General features: G+C 43.7%; 1 protein-coding gene across 6 annotated transcripts in view; it reads right to left on the reverse strand.

Annotated features, from left to right (window-relative positions):
* The window catches only part of WWC1 (WW and C2 domain containing 1), a 157,641-nt gene that overhangs the window by 61,371 nt on the left and 77,257 nt on the right, over window positions 1-19,013 (reverse strand). For 4 of the 6 annotated variants that reach the window (XM_046666671.1, XM_046666672.1, XM_046666673.1 and 1 more), the window contains 3 exons: window positions 13,185-13,388; window positions 2,915-2,991; window positions 1,461-1,540 (listed from right to left, as the gene is read on the reverse strand). In XM_046666671.1, coding sequence (XP_046522627.1) covers window positions 1,461-1,540; window positions 2,915-2,991; window positions 13,185-13,388 — 361 coding nt within the window. The remainder of the gene's footprint in view (window positions 1-1,460; window positions 1,541-2,914; window positions 2,992-13,184; window positions 13,389-19,013) is intronic. The other 2 variants (XM_046666675.1, XM_046666676.1) reach the window with 1 other exon arrangement.

Genomic DNA, 19,013 nt, shown 5'->3' on the forward strand with positions numbered 1-19,013 from the left:
AAGTGGTAAAACAGGTTTGTGGTGGCTCTGAGAATAATGGGAAGTGTTCTAACCAGAAGCTCCTGAGGACTGCAGGAAGCGGGAGGCAGGGAGGGCACCTGCGGTAAGATGATGTGGGAGTGAGTAGCCCTTAAACTATGCGCTCAGAAGCTGCTCCACTGCAAACTGGAGGACTGATGAGCCTATTTGCTTTATAGGTCAAAAACAGGAACTTCCTAAGCTCACATTACTGCCCTCAACTGTCCTTGGCACTACTGAAGATTACCAAGAAGCATAAAGGATGGAACCTTGTCTCAACAAGATTAGAAGCTGGTTTGAGAGAGAGGATTGGCATATGTTTATAAACAAATATAAATAATATATGTATCTATACAAGCACATATATAAAGCCATAATTTACAATAATTTATAATACAAAAAATGTATTACATACAGTCTACAATACAAAGCAATACTTTCTCATCCCTTGTGCTATGGGTGATTCATGGTGGCTCACCCTAGGCAGCGGGGGCGGAGGGGATGGGAAGATGTGAATAAGAACCAACTGGCCCCTCAACTAGTGGTCATAGTACCCTTGATTAACAGGGCTTGAAGAAAGATAACCAAAGGCTTGGGGCTGTGGCCACAGATGGGTGGCGGTAGATTTGAGGTTCAGAGGATGAGGAAAAGGTACAGTCAGGGAGAGAGAAAAGCCAAGTTACTACCTCAGTTTCCTTCTCTATAAAATGGAGTTAGCTAAAAGAACATTCCTTATAGAGTTGCAATGTGGATCAAATGAGTCACTCGTGCAGAAAACACTGGAAGTGCTTCCTGGCAGAGTAACCACTCAACAAATCTTAGCTGGTATAAACACGATAATGACAACGAACACATCCGCTCTAAAGAAACAATAAAGCTATATCTTGCTTGGCTGCAAGTCAGCTTCTAAAAGAGAAAATTACATTTGGTTAAAGTCATCCTGGAACTCCTTACGTCACCCGTAAAACACAGTGGGCATGGCATCATGCATACTTGTCTAGTAATCTGTCTATTGTGGAGGACATCCTTGTTCCTTCAGGGGAGCACACTAGCTGAAGTGAGCACTTTTAGGGACCATGGAAAAAAAGTATTTGTTCTGTTTGTTTGTGTATGAGATTCTACTGGAGGAGATAAGATGAGTGGACAGAAATGCTCAATCATACTTGTTTCTATGACTGGCTCGTAAATTCACTAAATGGAACAGATTTTAATGGCTTCAGGAATTCAGAGGACGATGAGAACTCCATGATCTGAAATGATTCCTCTTTTGTCTTTCTAAATCTCAACCTTGGGTGACAGTATCTTCAGTAAATGCCAGAGGAATGGAACTGGAATCCAACGATTAGGGAGCCACATTTTGAGAAGGGAGGAAAGAGACTGAAAGAGAGAGAGCGGGAGCAGGAGGGGAACTCTGCCCACACTCTGCACCAGGGTGGACTTACGTCTTCAGGGTCTGAAAGCCACGCTCTTTGAACTGTAGCTCCTGCTGGAGGTGAACCATCTCTCTCTTCAGCTTGTTGACCTGGCATACAGGAGACCACATGTGGGGCTAGGTCAGAGGCTGATATTGAGCTGCAGGCTGCCTTCTCCCCAAAGAGGGAACCCAGAGCCCCCCACTTACTGCCCCTGCATAATGACTCAGGTCAACATCCCTTAGGTCACATTGGTCATAACACCCTCCCCTCATTGATGTTGCCTTGGTCTCTATAGCTGCCCATTCAGTTGGCATCCCAGCCTGGCTGTCCTGCAGGTCATTCCTAGCCTGGCGTCACTACAGGGAAACAGGAAGTGGATGGGAGCTGGCTGACCTGGGATAGAGCTTGGCCTTCCTGCTGCCTAGATGGCTGCCCTCTCTTAAGCCATCTCATCTCTCTGAGCTTCCCTTTGCTGTTCTGACAGATGAGGAGAATGGCAATTCCCAGGGCTGTGCATTACCTAAAGCAGGTAATGGGTATGGGAGTGCTGTGCAGGGAGGCGAGAGGTAATACAGTGACTTCAGAGGCAAGTCACGGCCTGGGAGCCAGGTCCAACCTGCAGGAATGCTTTCTTTGTCTTGCAGTGTTATTAACTTTCCAAAAATTAGTTGCTAATAATTAAATATTGAGAGACTTCATATAGTGAGCCTAGATATATGGTTCTCTTCTAAAAATACTTGAAGATGTGCCAACACTAAGCCCACATTCCAGGATGGCCACAATAGGGTAGGGCTAAAATTCAACCACCCCTTTAGACAGAACATACCTCTCTAGGTTACACAGTCCTCACTACTCCCTATTGCCTCACCCCCCAGCCCACTTCCCCTTTTTACATTTCCTGGCAGGCATCTGAGTTTGTAGAACCTACTTGAAGTTTAACTAAACCAGTCTTCAAAATACTGACTTTACCTTGAGCAAGTCACTTAACTGCTATGCTGTTGGTGAAATGGGAATAGTAATATCTATCCCCTAAGGTAATCATGAAATAATTAAATAAGATAATGTAGAATAAGCAATAGGGAGGAAGGTAGCACACTGCATTAAGAACTTTGGAATAAGCCTTGAGTCTCTTGTGATCTTGGGCAAGTTACTTAGCTCACCTAAGCCTGTTGGCTCATCTCTAAAATGCAGATACTGACAGGAGCTATTTCACGGGGTTGTTGCAAGGAGAAGAGATAAGACTCTTGAAGCATTCAGCACCATGCCTAGTATATAGTGATTGGCTGTGAAATGGTAGCTGCTGTTACCATTACTGTTACTATGACGACGACTACTACTGCTACTACAGCTGTTATTTAGGATCTTATTTGTCAGCACTGGGCCCCACACAGCTAAAGCATCTGCTCTGGTCTTATGGGTGGGCTAGTGGCCTAAGGCCGCCTGGGTGACCCCCGTCAATAGTATAGGCAGATAACCCCTACCCGGGATTTTGCAGTGGCAATTTCAGCTTTCAGGATCTCGGGGTCATACTTAGAGCTGGATGACGAACCAGAGATCACTGCAATGAAAAAGCAGAAGAAAATTCTGTAGAAAAAACACAGTTTTGCAAAGTTGGCTTATTTGGCCATCTAGATAAACCCAGAAACGAATGACTAACGGGGAACAACCTAAATGTCCAACAAAGAGGGATCTGTTAAATAAATATGGGCCATGCATTAAAATAGGGACCATATAACTTATGCAACTTAAAATGATGGTGCAGAAGAATACTGAACAAGAGAAAATGCCCAAAACTTATTGTTACATGAAAACAACAGTTAAAAAACTATGAAGAATAATTCAAATTTGGAAAATATACAGTTAAAAAATACATAGACACACATAGGCATCTAAGAAAAGACTGGAAAGAAATATAGCAAACAGATAACACTGATATCTGGAGATCTGGGTGATGAATGCAGCCATGTGCTGCATTAACGATGTTGTGGTCAACAACACACTGCATATACGATGGTGGTTCCATAATATTAGGACCATATAACCGAGGTGTGTGGTAGCTTATACAACCTACGTTTGTTTAAGTATACTCTATAATGTTCACACAACGATGAAATTGCCTAATGATGCATTTATCAGAACATGACCCCATCGCTAAGCAATGTATTAACTGTAATATTAATTTTCATCTTTGTATTGTTGTCTTTTCCACATTTTATAATACGAACATACACTTTGTAATCAGAAAAAAATTACTAAAAATATTGTTTACTGTACTTCACAATATTAACGTACATTTGAAAAGGAACATAAATTACCTATAAGCCTATCACTCCAATACAATTATCTTTTCTCCAACTTGCCTTCCAGCGTTTATCTACAGTTTTATCATGTAGTTGTAATCATACTGTATCTTAAAAATAGTATTTATGTCTTAAAAAAGATTTTAAGGCTTACAAAAATGAACAAAACTGAGTAAAAATACATTCAAAGCAAGGAAAATGAGACAAAGGGAGAATTAAAATGAGAAAGCAAAGTGGTAAGAGGTGTGAGGTTAGGGCTCATTGCACACTGTCAGGTCCCACTTCTGTCCCAGAGACACCACGTACCTGGCTCTGAGCTTCCTAACCGGCGACGTGGAGGGGGAATGGTGCCCGCTATAAGATTCCTAGTGTCCTCACAGTAAACACAACCCCACTGTTCAGGGAAAGCACAGTCACTCTTCGCAGGGAGGCCAGAGAAGTGTTTCTCCCATGAGTTCTTAACGCCTCTGTATGAGCTTCTTCGCCATCTCCCCTTCCCACTTACCATCACCAGAACACTGCCTATCCATGTGTAGCAAGACCACCTGCTGGGACCTGGCTTTTTCTGAGGACAGAGAAGCTTATTTGAAGATTGCTGGCAATTTTCAGTGTCTGGAGGTATAAGGGACAGTGGTGAAGGGGAGGCTGCTCTTCAGATTTGGTTAAAATACTTGAATGAGTCTTTTGATTACGTATAAGGAAAGTTAAAACATAACATTGGGAAGTTTGGGAAAAGAGAAATAAAACTGCTCTGCATAATAACAGAAAATAAGTTTTGCACCACAAGCAGCCTTGCATTTCTGCTGAGTTGATGACGATGACGATGATGATGATGATGATGATGATGGTGGTGGTGGCGGCTGCCAGGCTTTACCAGAAGAGATGAGTGGCAGGAACACGTGGGTGAAGAGGGCCTTGGAGCCCTCGCTGTGAACGAACATGGAACAACGACTCCAGACACAGGGATGTTTTGTTTCCAAGTCGAAGCTTTCATTTCCTGCATTCTAATTCCTCTGGTCTTTGCTGGACTCGGGGGTTTTGGGGAGGGACCTTATTGGAGACATAGCTGGAGGCACTGACTTAAGCATATTCTCCAGATAGGCACTTTTCAACAAAATTTTAAGGTAGTTAACACTATTTGTTACCCACTGATAGTAAAAACATGGTGAAAAGACAAAAAGAGTTATCACTGTGGAAATAAGATAGGGATACACACCAAAAGGGGGTTGCTCATTCTGTGAGCGCCCCCGTCCCACCAACCACCATGCTCATCAGGCCATGCCACTGGACTTGGGTCCACAATTCAGGGAAGTGTAAAGGTGAGCGTGGCAGCAGCCTGGAAGAGCTCATAAAAAATTGGAAGACCTGACCCTAACAGGGAGAGGGTGGCTGTGGGGACCAGCAAAGCCAGGGCTGATTCGTGAAATGCAGAGGCATTCCTTGGGCATGCTTAGAAATCCTGGGGGAAAAGAACCCAAAAAAGAACGGACTCCTGCCAGCTGGGCCACCAGGGACTTGAATTATTATCATCCTCTGGAGTGTTACTGTGAAATGGACTGTTTGTACCCAAAGCTGCTGAAATGGGACATTAGCCTGTTATTTTTTAAGTAAACTTCTTACGAAGTACAGAATACACATGGAAAAGTACACAAATCATGTGTGCAGCCTGACAAATTTTCACAAAAGAATCACACTCAAGTAATCAGCACCCCAATCAAGAAACAGGTCATCAGCTTCACCTCTGTGCCCGTGTCCCCTCAGGACCCCTCCACCAAAAGAATTTTATATTTGAACAGGATCTTAGAGACTGCCTTTGAGTTCCCACCATTTTAGTTTTTTATTCTCAGCTTTTATTCAAGTTATATATGAACACAGTTTAACAGTCCAACAAAGTACAAGGTTTGCCATAAAAACAGAGCATTCCATAGGCCCCTATTGCATATTTCATTCCCCCAAAGGGAACCACATCAACGTGTTCAGCCAACTTCTTACCTCTACATCCCCAATAACATGTGTGTATTGCTGCTTTCTGATTCTCTCAGTTTTAGGCATTATTTACTCACTTTGCTGCCCTTCCTTCTCCAGTCCCTACACCACACACGTGCACCCCTCCCAGCTCCCCATGTTCCTGACAGATAGCATCATTTTGGTGAAAGCAATCTTCAGTGTTCACATTATGTAAACACTATTCCAGGCAGAAGCGGGCAGCCGCTTGTACTCGCTTTTCCTTTCCAGCACAGTTGTTCTGTTTTGTTTTTCCTAGAGTCAATAGTTGCCATTTTTATGCTTGCTTACTTTCTACAGACTTATCACCGAATCCACCTCACACCCTGCCTGCTATCTAAACCTCCTCTAGCGGGGTCCAGGCCACTACACGTTCTGTTTCCTCTTCTCAGCTCCCTCTCACACAGGCGTGTGCCAGCCTCGGTGTGAGCCAGTTGCTGTCTCTGCACAGCTGGCCCCGAGACCCCCTCCTTGCCTCTCTCTTCTTCCCTAAACACCATGTCTTCCCCTCTGTGGCCAACCCTCTCATCTTGGGAGAACATCACTTCCAGTAGCTTCCTGAGAAAGCAACCTAGAAGGAAATAAACGTTTTGAAATCTTGCATGTCTAAAAATAGCTTTTTTTCTACCCTATACTTGATTAAAGGTAGTTCTACTGGACATAGAATTCCAGGTCGGAAATGATTTTCCTTAAAATTTTGACAGCATTTCTCCAGTCTTTTAGCTTTCCAGGGTTCTGGTTGAGAAGCCCGGAGCTATCCCGAGTCCTGATCATTTTTGTGTGACCTGGTTTTTCTCTGAAAGCTTTTAGGATCTTGAATCGTTCCCAGTGTTTGAAGTTGCATGACAATATGTCTTAGTGTGAGTTGAGTTTTATCCATTGTGTTGGGTGCTCACTGAGCCCTTTCAATCTAAAAACTCTCCTCCATCAGTTCCGGGAAATTTTTCTGAATTATCTAATTGATGCTTCTTCTCCTCTGTTTCCTCTGCTCTATTTAGAACTTTTATTACTCAGATTTCCTGGTCTGGTGCTCTATTTTTTTCTATCTCATTGTATTTTTGCTCTGCTTTTTAGAAGATTTCCTCAGTTTTACCTTCTAGTCTTCATAGATTTTTCATTTCTATCCTATTTTAATTTCCAAAGGCTCTTTTGTGTTCCCCGAAGGTTCCTTTTTATAAAATGTAGCACCCTGTTGTTGTTTCAAGGTTGTGTCACTTCTCTCGATGTTTTTTTCTCCGTGCATATTCTGTGTTCCCTCCAAGGCCACCTATCACCATGTGTTTGTTTTAATTTCTATTTTTCACATTGGAGGCTTTTCTCAGATGTCTGGAATCTCAGCTGTCTGCTCACATTTAAGGTTGGGGGTCCAAAAAGGTGACTGGAGTGGAGCTTGTTGACTGTGGGTTACATGATTGACTGTGGGTTACGTGGTACATGATTTGGCTGGACTGTTTCATCTGGGATTCCTGTCAGTGTCTTTACATCTCTTTTCTCTGGTCAGATTCCCCAGACTGTCCTACTGTCCAGCCTGGAGGGCAATAGCCTGGCACCATTCTGAGAACCAAGTGGTCCATGTTGGCTGGCCGTATGTGCATGTTCACTTCACCACCATGATTTCAGTATGGTGTGGCCTGACTTTGAACTTGCCTTGTATCCTGTAGTCCAGAGACTCTGTTTTTACTCTCTCCAAAACATAAACTTCCAGTCTTTTGCCAGGTTGAGGATGGACAGATGCCTGGCTGTACCACTTTGGGGAGCTCTGGTGGTCTGTCTCAGAAACAACTTTCATCCAATTCTCTTCATTTGAGATCCTCTTCCCTTCACTGCCACTCCCAGAGACGGCCGCTACCTCCAGTTCCCAAGGCTTCTGCAAGTGCTTTCTGTAGAGTCGAGTGTTGGTTTTTCTCAGGTCTATCAGATAGGCTGCCACCTGTTCGTCTGTTTTCCAGCTTCCAGATTTTATTCCTACACTTTTTTCTCTAAGTCTTCCTGTCCCCGTGCATGCATGCCTTAAAAAAAATCTCTTATCCGATATTTTCTTAGTTTTAGAAGTGAGTGAAAGCGGGTGGGTGGTTCAACTGGCATTTTTAACCACAAAGCTGCCAGTGATTTGTTTTTCAAATGGGAAGCCAAGGCCTAGAGAGAGGAAGGAGCGTGGTGAGGCTCTCCTGAGCTCTCATCTTTCAGAGGATGGGAGGGCCCCAGTGTAGCCTCAGAAACTTAGAATTTGACTGGGTGCCTTAGATTAGGAGAATTGTCTTTGAGGTCACATACTCCTGGGTATAAAGGCTAGCGCTGGCATTTTTTACCAGTGTGACCCTGGGGAAGCCACTTCCTCTCTCTGGGCCTCAGTCTCATCTGTAAAATGGGAACAATAACATCTCGCAGGATTGTGTGTGTGTGAGTGGGGGGGTGGGAGGTTACTTTAAATAACATACGGAGAGTGCCCAGCACATTGTCCTGCAGGAGTATAACAGGTACATATTGAATGTGAGTTCTCTTCTCCTTCCCACGGAGCTGGAGATTGCACCAGAGGTGACAACAAAGTCTCCATCCCCAGGGCAGAGCCCCACCTGTGGCCAGGCCCCACAGCAGCCAACGCCAGGTGGCAAGGCTCTCACAAGCCCTGGCAGGCCAGCTGAGTTACGAGGGAGGCATGTGACCTCACCAGTCCATCGACACGCTGGACAGCTTGACTTGGAAGGCCAACCCGGCTTGTAAAACCTGAAGAAAGTCATGAGGCGGCTGGGACATGCCTCTTTAACTGGGATGCTTGGGCTGGGGACACCCCAATTCCTGGCTGGCTTGGATCTCAGTTATCTGAGATGACCCCAGTCCCTTCAAATGCAGGTTCTTTAACATTCAAAATGGTGATGTGTTTGAGCCTGATGGAGCTCTTGGGAGTGTCCATGAGTCACATGTCAGGACTGCATCATTTCCTTCCTACCACTGATCATGTATTTATTCTTATTGCTTCCAGGGATCTGTTAAAAACCTTCATCACTGGGGCCAGCCCCATGGCCTAGCAGTTAAGTTTGGCATGCTCCGCTTTGGTGGCCTAGGTTCTTTCCCTGGGCACGGACCTACACCACTTGTTGGTGGCCATGCTGTGGTGGCAACCGACATACAAAATAGAGGAAGACTGTCACAGATGTTAGCTCAGGGAGAATCTTCCTCAGCAAAAAGAAAAAATCTTTGTCATTTACAATGCCAATGAACAATATCAAATAATTATTATTACTTATTAAGAGCTCAAGAATGTGACAAGTACTATTCCAAGTGCTTTATATTTGTTAATTAATTTAAGCCCCATAAAACCCCAAGGAAGGACACACTATCATTACATCAATTTTAATGTATTTTTGTTTTTTGAGGAAGATTAGCCCTGAGCTAACATCCGCCACCAATCCTCCTCTTTTTGCTGAGGAAGATTGTCCCGGAGCTAACATCCGTGCCCATCTTCCCCTATTTTACATGTGGGATGCCTGCCACAGCATGGCTTGATACACAGTGTGTAGGTCCACGCTGGGGATCTGAACTGGCAAACCCCAGGCTGCCAAAGTAGAGGGTGTGAACTTAACCGCTATGCCACTGGGCCAGCTCCTATTACATCAATTTTATAGATAAAGAATGTGAGGCAGAGAGAAGTGGCTCAACTTGTGCAAGGTTACACAGCTAGCAAGTTGCATATTCTGCATTTGGACCATAGCAGTCTGGCTCCAGAGTCCACACTCTCAAAATATTGTGCAATGTGTTTCATGCCAAGAACACTAGTACGTTCTAAAGGAATTGTGTTAAGTATTTTACCTAGACTAGTAGTTTTTGAATAGGGGCACTTTTGCCCACCTAGAGCACATTTGGCAATGTCTGGAGACATTTTTGGTTGTTACACCTCGGGGTGGGGGGTACTACTGGCATCCAGTGGGTAGAGACCAAGGATGCTGCTGAACATGGCACAGTATACAGGGCAGCCCAACAAGGAAGACTTATCCAGCCCAAAATGTCAGCAGTGCTGAGGCAGAGAAACGCGACATGGACCCGTGAGATGACAGTAGTATTAACATTTCCATATTTAAACATAAGGTACGTCCCCAAGAGGACGTGGTTAGAAATACTGGAACGGAGACTTGAACCCAGACCTCTGACTTCAGAGTCCAGTGACTGCCACCTCCCACCACAGTGCTTCTCCATAGAAATGATTCATTTCTGCAGGCCTGACTCTTTTCCCCACACTGCCCTTTTATTTTGGAAACTTGATACCCACAGAAAATTTGAAAGTATAGTATAAGGAATATTGATATATCCTTCACCTAGATCCAATCATTTTTAACATTTGCCCACATCTGTTCTATCTATTCCTCCTTCCACTCCAATTCTTTCTCTCAGCAGGATGCCTGGTTCATAATAAGCCCTCAGTGAATCGTTATTGGAAATGATGGCAAAAGATGAAAACCTATACTGTATTCAATGTCTGTCAAGGTGTCATCGACATCTACTGATCTGCTCACTTGGACTGACACCCAAAGTGAAATAGTTTTATCACGTTTTCCCCCCGGACCTTTTTTGGAATTAAGCTGCAGACGTGATGCCACAAGGATGTCTTAAGAACAAGGACATTCTTCTCAAACCCACAACATCATTATCACACCTAAGAATATTCTCCAGTTGCTTGAGAATGTCATTTATGGCTGCTTCCCCCTGCATCCAGGCTCTAATCAAGGTGCAAACACTTCATGGGGTTTATGCCTCTTTAGGTTTTTTTTAGTCTAGAACAGTCTCCCCTCTTTTTGTTTTTTTACAGCATTTTTTTTTAAGAGTCCAGGCCAATTATCTTGTAGGATATGCCACATTATGGATTTGTCTGGCTATTTCTTCGCGATTCGATTGAGAGTAAACATTTTTGCCAAGAGTCCTCCATCGTGTCCCTATTGCCTCACATCAGAAGGCGCTCGAAGTCAGTGTGTCTCATTATTGGTGATGCTAATTTAATACCTGTGTAAAGTGGTGGCTGCAGCTTTCTCTGGTGTGAAAACACATTTTTACCCTCTGAAATTAGTAAGTGATTTGTGGGTGATACTTTGGATCCATGTAAACATCCTGCCACTGTCCCCCCCACTCCCCGCAAAAAAAAAAAACCAGAAAGGTTTGTTTTTATATACTCTTGTCATGTTTTCAGACTGTGGGAATTTAGAGAGGAAAAAAAACCACTTCACCTCTTCATATCTGTTTCACTAGGGACCATAATATCTCCCTTCCAGGGCTGTGGTAAGGACAACGGTATGGACTGAATTGTCTCCCCCTAAATTCATATCTGGAAGCCCTAACTCCCAACGTGATGGTATTTGGAGATGAGGCCTCTAGGAGGTAATCAGGTTTACATGAGGTCATGCGGGTGGGGCCTTCATGATGGGATTAGCGCCCTTATAAGAGACACCAGAGAGCTTGCTGTCTCTCTCTCTGCCATATGATGAACAGTGAGAAGTTGGCCGTCTGCCAGCCAGGAAGAGGGCTCTCACCAGAACCAGGCCGTGCTGGCATCCTGATCCTGGACTTCCAGTCTCCAGAACTGTGGGAAAATACATTTTTGTTGTTTAAGCCACTCCATCTATGGTATTGTGTTATGGCAGCCTGAGCTGACTAAGACAGATTAAGCACTAAAACCCTCATGACAGTCTCTAGGACGTTATTTGACCCAGAAATAGCTAATGAGTGTAATACAGTTCTTTCTTATAATCTGAGACTCTGGGGGTTTTCTTGAGTTGCCAAGGAAAAGGGCAGGGCTGGGGCAGTGAGCAACCTCGCAAGATTTGTCCCTGTCTTCCTGGCAAACTGAACTTCTCAAAGTGAGGACTTCACACAGGAGGAGTGTCCAGTGACCCTGCCAAGCCACAGACACCCTGACTCCATGGCCTAATGCTGGCTCCCTGGCTCACACTGAAAACACTGGGGGAAAGACGGAATGAATCTGCAACTTATTCGTGCCTCTCACCAGCTGTAAGAGCCTGGGCAAGTTATCAATCCCCTGTCAGCCTCAGTTTTATTATCTGTGAAAGGGGGATGTTAAGCGTACTTACCCATAGAATTGTTATGAGGATTAACTGAAATAGCATACGTAGACCATAGCAGAGTGCCTGGCATGTAGTAAGCACTTAACAAACACAGGAAAGGACTGGTGATTAGAAATAATGGTAAAAGATAAAGGACCCCAACACATTGGAAAAGGCTGGTGGGGTCCCTGACAGCTACAGTCCTGGCACTGAACTGCACTGGAAATGAAGGACGCCACCACAAAAACTGCATGCCTCTTCCCCTTCTGCAGACCTCAGGGTAAACAAGGAAGATGGGAGCCCCTGCCTTAGAAAGTCTACGTTCTAGTGGAGGAAATACCAACAGACATATAAGCAGATGCATCGTGACACATGGTATGTGGAAAATAAAGAGAGAACATTACAGCAGCTAATGCTGGGGAAAGGAGTCTGTTGATAGTTATCAGATGCAAGCCTCTCAGAGGAGATGACCTGAGAGGTGAGACTGGGAGGGTGAGAAGGAGCCAGCTGAGCAAATGGATCAATAAAAAAGCATTCTTCGCAGGGGAGCAGCAAGTACAAAGGCCCTGAGGTGGAAAGGTGCAGGGCAGGCTAGGGGAGCAGAAGGGAGAGCCCTGGTGCATCTGGAGGCTAGCGAATGAGAGCATGAGATGAGGTGGAAGTGGCCAGGAGGGGCCACATCACACAGGTCTGTGTTGGCCATGGAAAGGGTGCTGGGAAGCCACTAAAGGTTTTTTTTTTCTTTTTTAAATTATGGGGGCCAGCCCTGGTGGTGTAGTAGTTAAGTTCAGCACACTCTGCTTCAGCAGCTGGGGTTTAGCTCCCAGGCGTGGACCTACACCACTCATGGCCATGCTGGAGTGGTGACCCACATACAAAATAGAGGAAGATTGGCAGGAGATGTTAGCTCAGGGCGAATCCTCCTCAGGGGGAAAAAAAATCATGGTAATACATACATAAAAAAATTTACCACTTTAACCATTTTTAAGTGTACAGTGCAGGGCATTAAGTACATTCATATTGTTGTGCAACCATCACCACCATCCATTTCCAGAACTTTTTCATCTTCCCAACATGAAACTCTACCCATTAAACAAGAATTCCTCACTCCCCACAGCCACTGATGGGTCTGAAACAGGGAGATACGTAACCTGACTGGCATTCCGAGATGATTACAAATGAACAAAAGGAAATGGAATGAAAATGGCAAATGAATCACTGCAAGGCACAAGTAGGAGTAGGAATAGCAGTAGAGAGGATGGTGGTTTGGACAAGAGTGGAGATGAAAGAAAATAGGCAGATCTGAGAAGCAGTGAGAGGCAATCCAGGATGGACTCAGTGTGCTCATTCCCTCCTCCCTGTAGGGTGTTGGTGGGGTGCTGGCGGTGGGAGGTACTCACAGCTGACCTGGGAGCCCAGCTTGTGCTCCCAGACGGCATGCAGCTGCTGATACTCCTGCTGTGCAAGCTCCAGGCGCTGTTGCTTCACCTGGTAGATCTCCTTCTGGGCACTCAGGGCTTCCTGGGCCACCACCAGGTAATCCTTCAGCATGTGCTCCTGCTCCCGCCGCCATTGTACCCGGGGGTCCTCAATCTGAGTGGTTTCTGGAACAGACCCCAGAGATTCTAGGTCAGCACCTCACAAATATCTGTGGGGTTGGTGGCCTGTGGAATCCTCTACCCAAAAACAAAAAGCATAATAAGTAGGAAAATCGCAATAAATGTTAAAGGGTTAAACTTACCTATTAAACAACAGAGACTCTTCATTTGGATTAAGCAAACAAACACAAAAGAAACCAGGATAAATTTCTAAACCCAAAGTCAATCTGTCTGAGAACAGCTGGGAGAAGCTCCAGCTTTGAGTTCTAATGTAGACAGAGAGGCTCAAGGACATTATAGATGCTTAAGGTTATCTCTTGGTGAAAAGTAAAATAACTAACATCTGAGAGATTTAAAGAAATAGGCACCTCATACCCCGCTAGAAATGTAAATTAGAACAGCCTTGCTAGAGGGCTATCTGACCACACAAATTAAGAGCTTTAAAATGTCAATACTCCTTGACTAGCAATTCTCCTTATAGTAATTTATTACAAAAAATAATTAAAAAAATTCAGCCAAATATGCATTTGTACAAAACCATGATAACAATAATAATGAAAATAAATAAGCATTTATTTAATGTTCACTCTATGCCAAGCACTGTTCTAAGTACTGTCTATCTATTTACTCCTTGATTTCTTACACTAATCCTATAAAGGAAATTCTATTATTACCCCCATTATACAAAACAGAACACTGAGACATCAAAGGTTAAGTAACTTGCTCAAGGTCATACAGGAAATAACTGCTCAAATAAGTATATTTACATAATACACTAATACAACCATTAAAAATAATATCTTTGAAGAAACAGTCATAAAATGGAAAGGTGCTTATCATATAAAAGTGAGTGAAAATGCAGAGTGAAAAACTGCATAAATAATTTGGTATTTATGAAAATAGATACATACATTCTCAAAAAGATTAGGAGGAAACTTAGCAAATTATCAACAGTAGGTATGTCTTGGTGGTAAGATATTTTTTCTTCATTCTTTTTTATTTTTTTAAATTATGTATACAATAAACATGCACAGTGATAATTTGAAAAAAGTAAAAAATAAAAAAGATCGGCACTAAAAAAAAGAAGGGTCAGCTGGCAGCTGAGCGGATGTGGAAGAGGTCACAGTGATGTCAAAGAATCAATGCCCATCGAATGCCAACTCCTCAGTCCTTCCCCAGTTGGTGGATGGAGTTAGGGATGACTGACACACCAGAAGTTGTACAATCAAGGCCATCTGGTGAATACAGCCTGCAAATAGGTTTTGCTTACCCTAAAGTGTTTTCATTAATTTTGAATTAGTTACTGGTATGCAAAAATAAGGAGATTTGTCAGATGGACAAAGAGAACTGTTTAGTGGTTACCAGGGGGAAGGAGGGGGGGGGGGGGGGGGGGGGCACAAACAGTGAAGGGGCACACCTATATAGTAAATGACAAATAATAACGTACAACTGAAATTTCACATAATTGTAAACTACCATAACCTCAATTAAAAAAAGGTAAGGAGATTTGTACATTAAAATCCCGATTTCTGATTTTTCTTGATCAGTTGGAAGATCTGACCACGTTGGGCCCACAATTTGCCACCAACCCCAGCACTCCATCCATCAGTAACACCTGGTTTGCTTCACTCATTTACGTGATGTGTCTGGCTCCTGGGGAATTTCAGTTTATGCCCCCTTTTGTAGGCCCTTTAGCTGCTCTCATTCCTCGTGAACAGGCCTAAATGAGCATCTCCAATAAAAGAAAGAAGAGACAGGAAGAATGATCACAGAGGCAGCAGGGCCAAGTTCTCATTCCTGCCGAAAATCACTGTTACAATGGGCAGGCTGCTCAACCTCTCTGAATCTGCTTCTGTAATTATCAAAGAGGTTAATGGGCCCTGTCTCACAGCTTCCCAGGAAGCTATAAAGCCCTTATGCCCGGGTAACATAAACAAATGGTGGTGAGAGCAAAGCCAAAACTATTCACTGGAACCAGTTTTTGAATTGTCTGTGAATAGCAATTCTTCAAGCTCTTCCTCCTCTCTTTTTCTGGGAGAGTGGGAGAGAAATTCAGGTCTGAAGACTGCTGGCAGGGGCCACAAGATTGCTTCTCATAAGGAAAGCTCTGCAACTCTTCAACCAAGCAAGAGAAGAGAGAAAGTGAGGAGGGGAGAATTTATAACGCTGGGCTGAAGGACAGCTGTTTTGGGCCCCCACTTCCATCAGCAGATGTGGACTCCCTCAGGGTTGGGGGCTCCTGGGTCCCCCTCAGGGGCCAGCCCCACACCTCCAGCTGACATAGGCCACAGAAAAGAAACTTGGATTGTCTGGCCATGCTGGAGATGTTTCTTAAAGTTTGTAGCTTCTTAAAATTTACTTTTTTGGGCAAAAATAGAAAAAAGGGGAAATCTCACAATTCCACGATTGCAAATTTATAAAAGAAGCAGCAAGAATTCCTATCCCTCCAATGCTACTCCCCAAGGTAACTGCTGTTCGGAGTCTCACACGCTAACAGATACTGCTCTCTGATGAGATACAAATCTTCACTGATACATAAATGACTGTAGACACAAACCTATTTTTAATGCAACACGGCCCCATGTCATATATACTGGTCAGCAATTTGCTGTCATCTCCAAATGATATAACATGCTCATCCTGCCTTGTGGGTGCATGAAGATTGACCTTAACCTTTTATTTATTCATCTTTTTCCATTTTATTTCTGTTTTTATTTTTATTTTTTACTTACCTAATTGTTCAAATGGCTGCATAGTATTCCAATGGTATAGCATGAGGATTGATTTAGCCAGACCACCATGGGAAACACTTGGATTGTTTCCAGTTCTTTCACTACTGCAGTCAATGCTGCAGTTAGAAGTCTTAAAAACATGCTTCCAGGACCTTGTGCTATTACTTCTGTAGGAAAGATTTCTTAGAAGGGGAACTAGTGGGTCCGAGGGTATGCACATTTTAAACTTTAATAGGTACTACCAAATTACCTTGCGAAAGGCTGGACCAATTTTTATTCTCATAGACAGCCTACGAGAGTGCCTTTTTCCCCAGATTATCAGTGAAATTGCTTTTCTTTTCTTTTTTTTAACTGGTGTTTCATTTAGTGATTTTAGGTCCCAGCAGCGCATAGAATCAGCTGAGGAGCCACAAAAAACAAAAACAAAAAAAAGCCTGAACCCCGTCCCAGAACACTTACATCGGCATTTCCAGGAGTGGGGCCCAGGCACTGATAGATTTAAAAGCTTCCCCAGGTGACTCTGCCGTGCAGATGTGGAAGAGACCCCCTGGTCTCACATTACAATCACCTGGGGAAATTTTAACACTCCTGATGCCCAGGTCCCACCCTTGGATCAATTAAATCAGAATCTCTAGGGGTGGGAAGGAGGCAATGGTGATTTTCAAAGCTCCCCAAATAATTCCAATGTGTCACCAAGAGTGAGAACCACTAAGAGGTTAGGATACAGGTGGGCTGAGTGGTCACTGAAGCCAGCACACAAGGCTGGCAGGTGTGATGTGGAGTTCCAGGTAGAATCATCTGCTGAAGGGCTCGAGGAAATGCTGGGCCCTCAACAAGTGCCCCTGGGTACACCTGGAGGGGACCTGGCGGCCCCCCCCCCCACCCCCTTGCTGTGGGGTGAGTCTGGGAGTGGCGCCCTCACTTTGGCTGAGGCCCTGCTGGTTGGAATATAAAAGTGTGTGAAAGCCTTAATTGAAGGCCTGGCCAAGCCAGGTGGTTTGGCTACCATTTTCGGTGGTCCAGGCTGTCTTTTGGAGTATAAGCCAACACGGATAGAGGGATGCACAGATGGACAAACACAACACACAACCCCACACCAGAATACTAGTCTTAACCTGGCTGCGCAGGGGAATTACCCCAGAGATTTCCAGTGAACTGGTTTGCAGTATAAAATGGGCATCAACATATTGTTTAAATCAACTTTATTAAGGCCTAATTTAAATACAATGAAGTGCAGCCATTTAAAGTGTATAGTTCAATTATGTTTTGACAAATGCATTCTCCATAAAGCACCACTTGAATCAATGTGTACAACACTCCCTTTACATCAGCTCTTTCCCAGTCAGGCACCTCCCCCAACTCCACTCCCCTCAGTTCTGCCTATGTTAGAACTTTCTATCAACAGAATCATACAGCATGTTCTCTTTGGGTCTCGCTTCTTTAACTCGGCATAAGGTTTTTGAGACTCGTTCGTTTCTTGTCTTGAATAACACTCTTTTGTACGAATATATCACAATTCCCTTTCTGATAAACCTTTAGGTTGTTTCCAGCTTGAGATTACTATGAATAAAACTGTAATGAACATGCATGCACAGGTTTTTGTGTGGGCATAGTTTGCATTTCTCTTAGGTAAAACTATTAGGGGTGGAACAGCCCGGTTGTATGGTTAAGTAGCTGTTGAATTTTATAAGAAACTGGCAATCTGTTTTCCAAAATGGTTGTTTTCATTTACATTCTCACCAGCAGTGTATTAGAGTTCCAGTTCCTCCACATCCTCGCCAACCATTGGTATCATCAATCTTTTTCATTTTAGGCATTATTGTGGGTATGCGTTGGTTCCCTGTTGTAGCTTTAATTCCCATTTCCCAAATGACTGATGGTGTAAAGCGTATTCTTATGTCTACTGGCCACCTGTATGTCTTCTTTAGCAAAGTATCTATTTATATCTTTTGCCCGTATTTTTTTATTGGGTGGTCTTCTTACTATTAAGTTGTAAGAATTCTTCATATAGTCTCTACATGGGTCACATATTGCAAATATTTTCTCCATACCTGTAGCTTACCTCTTCAGTTAATGATGTCTTTTGAAGAACAGAAGTTTTAATTTGACAAGGCCCAATTTATCAATTTTTCTTTTATGATTAGAGCTTTGGGTGTCACCCAAAAACTTTTGGAACACCCTAAATCCTTGCAGATTTTCTCCTATGTTTTCTTCTAGATGTTTTCTCTGGTTTTAGCTTTCATGTTTAAGTCTATGGCCAATTTGAGTTTATTTTTATGTATAGTGTGAGGTGTGGTTAGAAGTGGAGGTGTATTTTTTCCCATGTGGATACCAGTTGTGTCAGCTACTGTTGAAAAGATTATCCTTTAGGGCAGTGGGCTTTTTAAAAGCTCCCTAGTGGTTCTAAGGAGCTGTGTTAACTACCGTTAGTTCTGAACTAGTCACACACCGAGGGGTCCTCTCACAGCCGGGCTCTTCTGCTGACACTCCCTTCCTCAAGCCCATCTCACCAGAACAGATAACTTCACACCTGGAAGGATCTTAGAGATCACCTTAGCCATCTATTTTTTAGTTTTTGTTTTTATTAAAGCTATACACGGACACAGTTTAATCAGTCAGCATGTTACAAACCTGGCTACATAAAACATCACTCCTCCATCCCCTTCTCCCTCATGTCCCACTCCCCCAAAACACAGCTACTTCCAGCAAATGGTTAGCTGACTGAGCGCAGCCATTGTCCAGAACCACTTCTCCATCCTCCCTCGCGCTTCAGGCCTCTACACAAACACACGCCACACACATTCTCCATACAGCATACACGCTCACCACACTCAGGAGCTCCTCACACATTCCACACCCCACCCCCTCTACACAACACACACCTGCTTTTTATACACAC

Source organism: Equus quagga, chromosome 7 (assembly GCF_021613505.1).
Source record: "Equus quagga isolate Etosha38 chromosome 7, UCLA_HA_Equagga_1.0, whole genome shotgun sequence".
Taxonomy (NCBI): domain Eukaryota; kingdom Metazoa; phylum Chordata; class Mammalia; order Perissodactyla; family Equidae; genus Equus; species Equus quagga.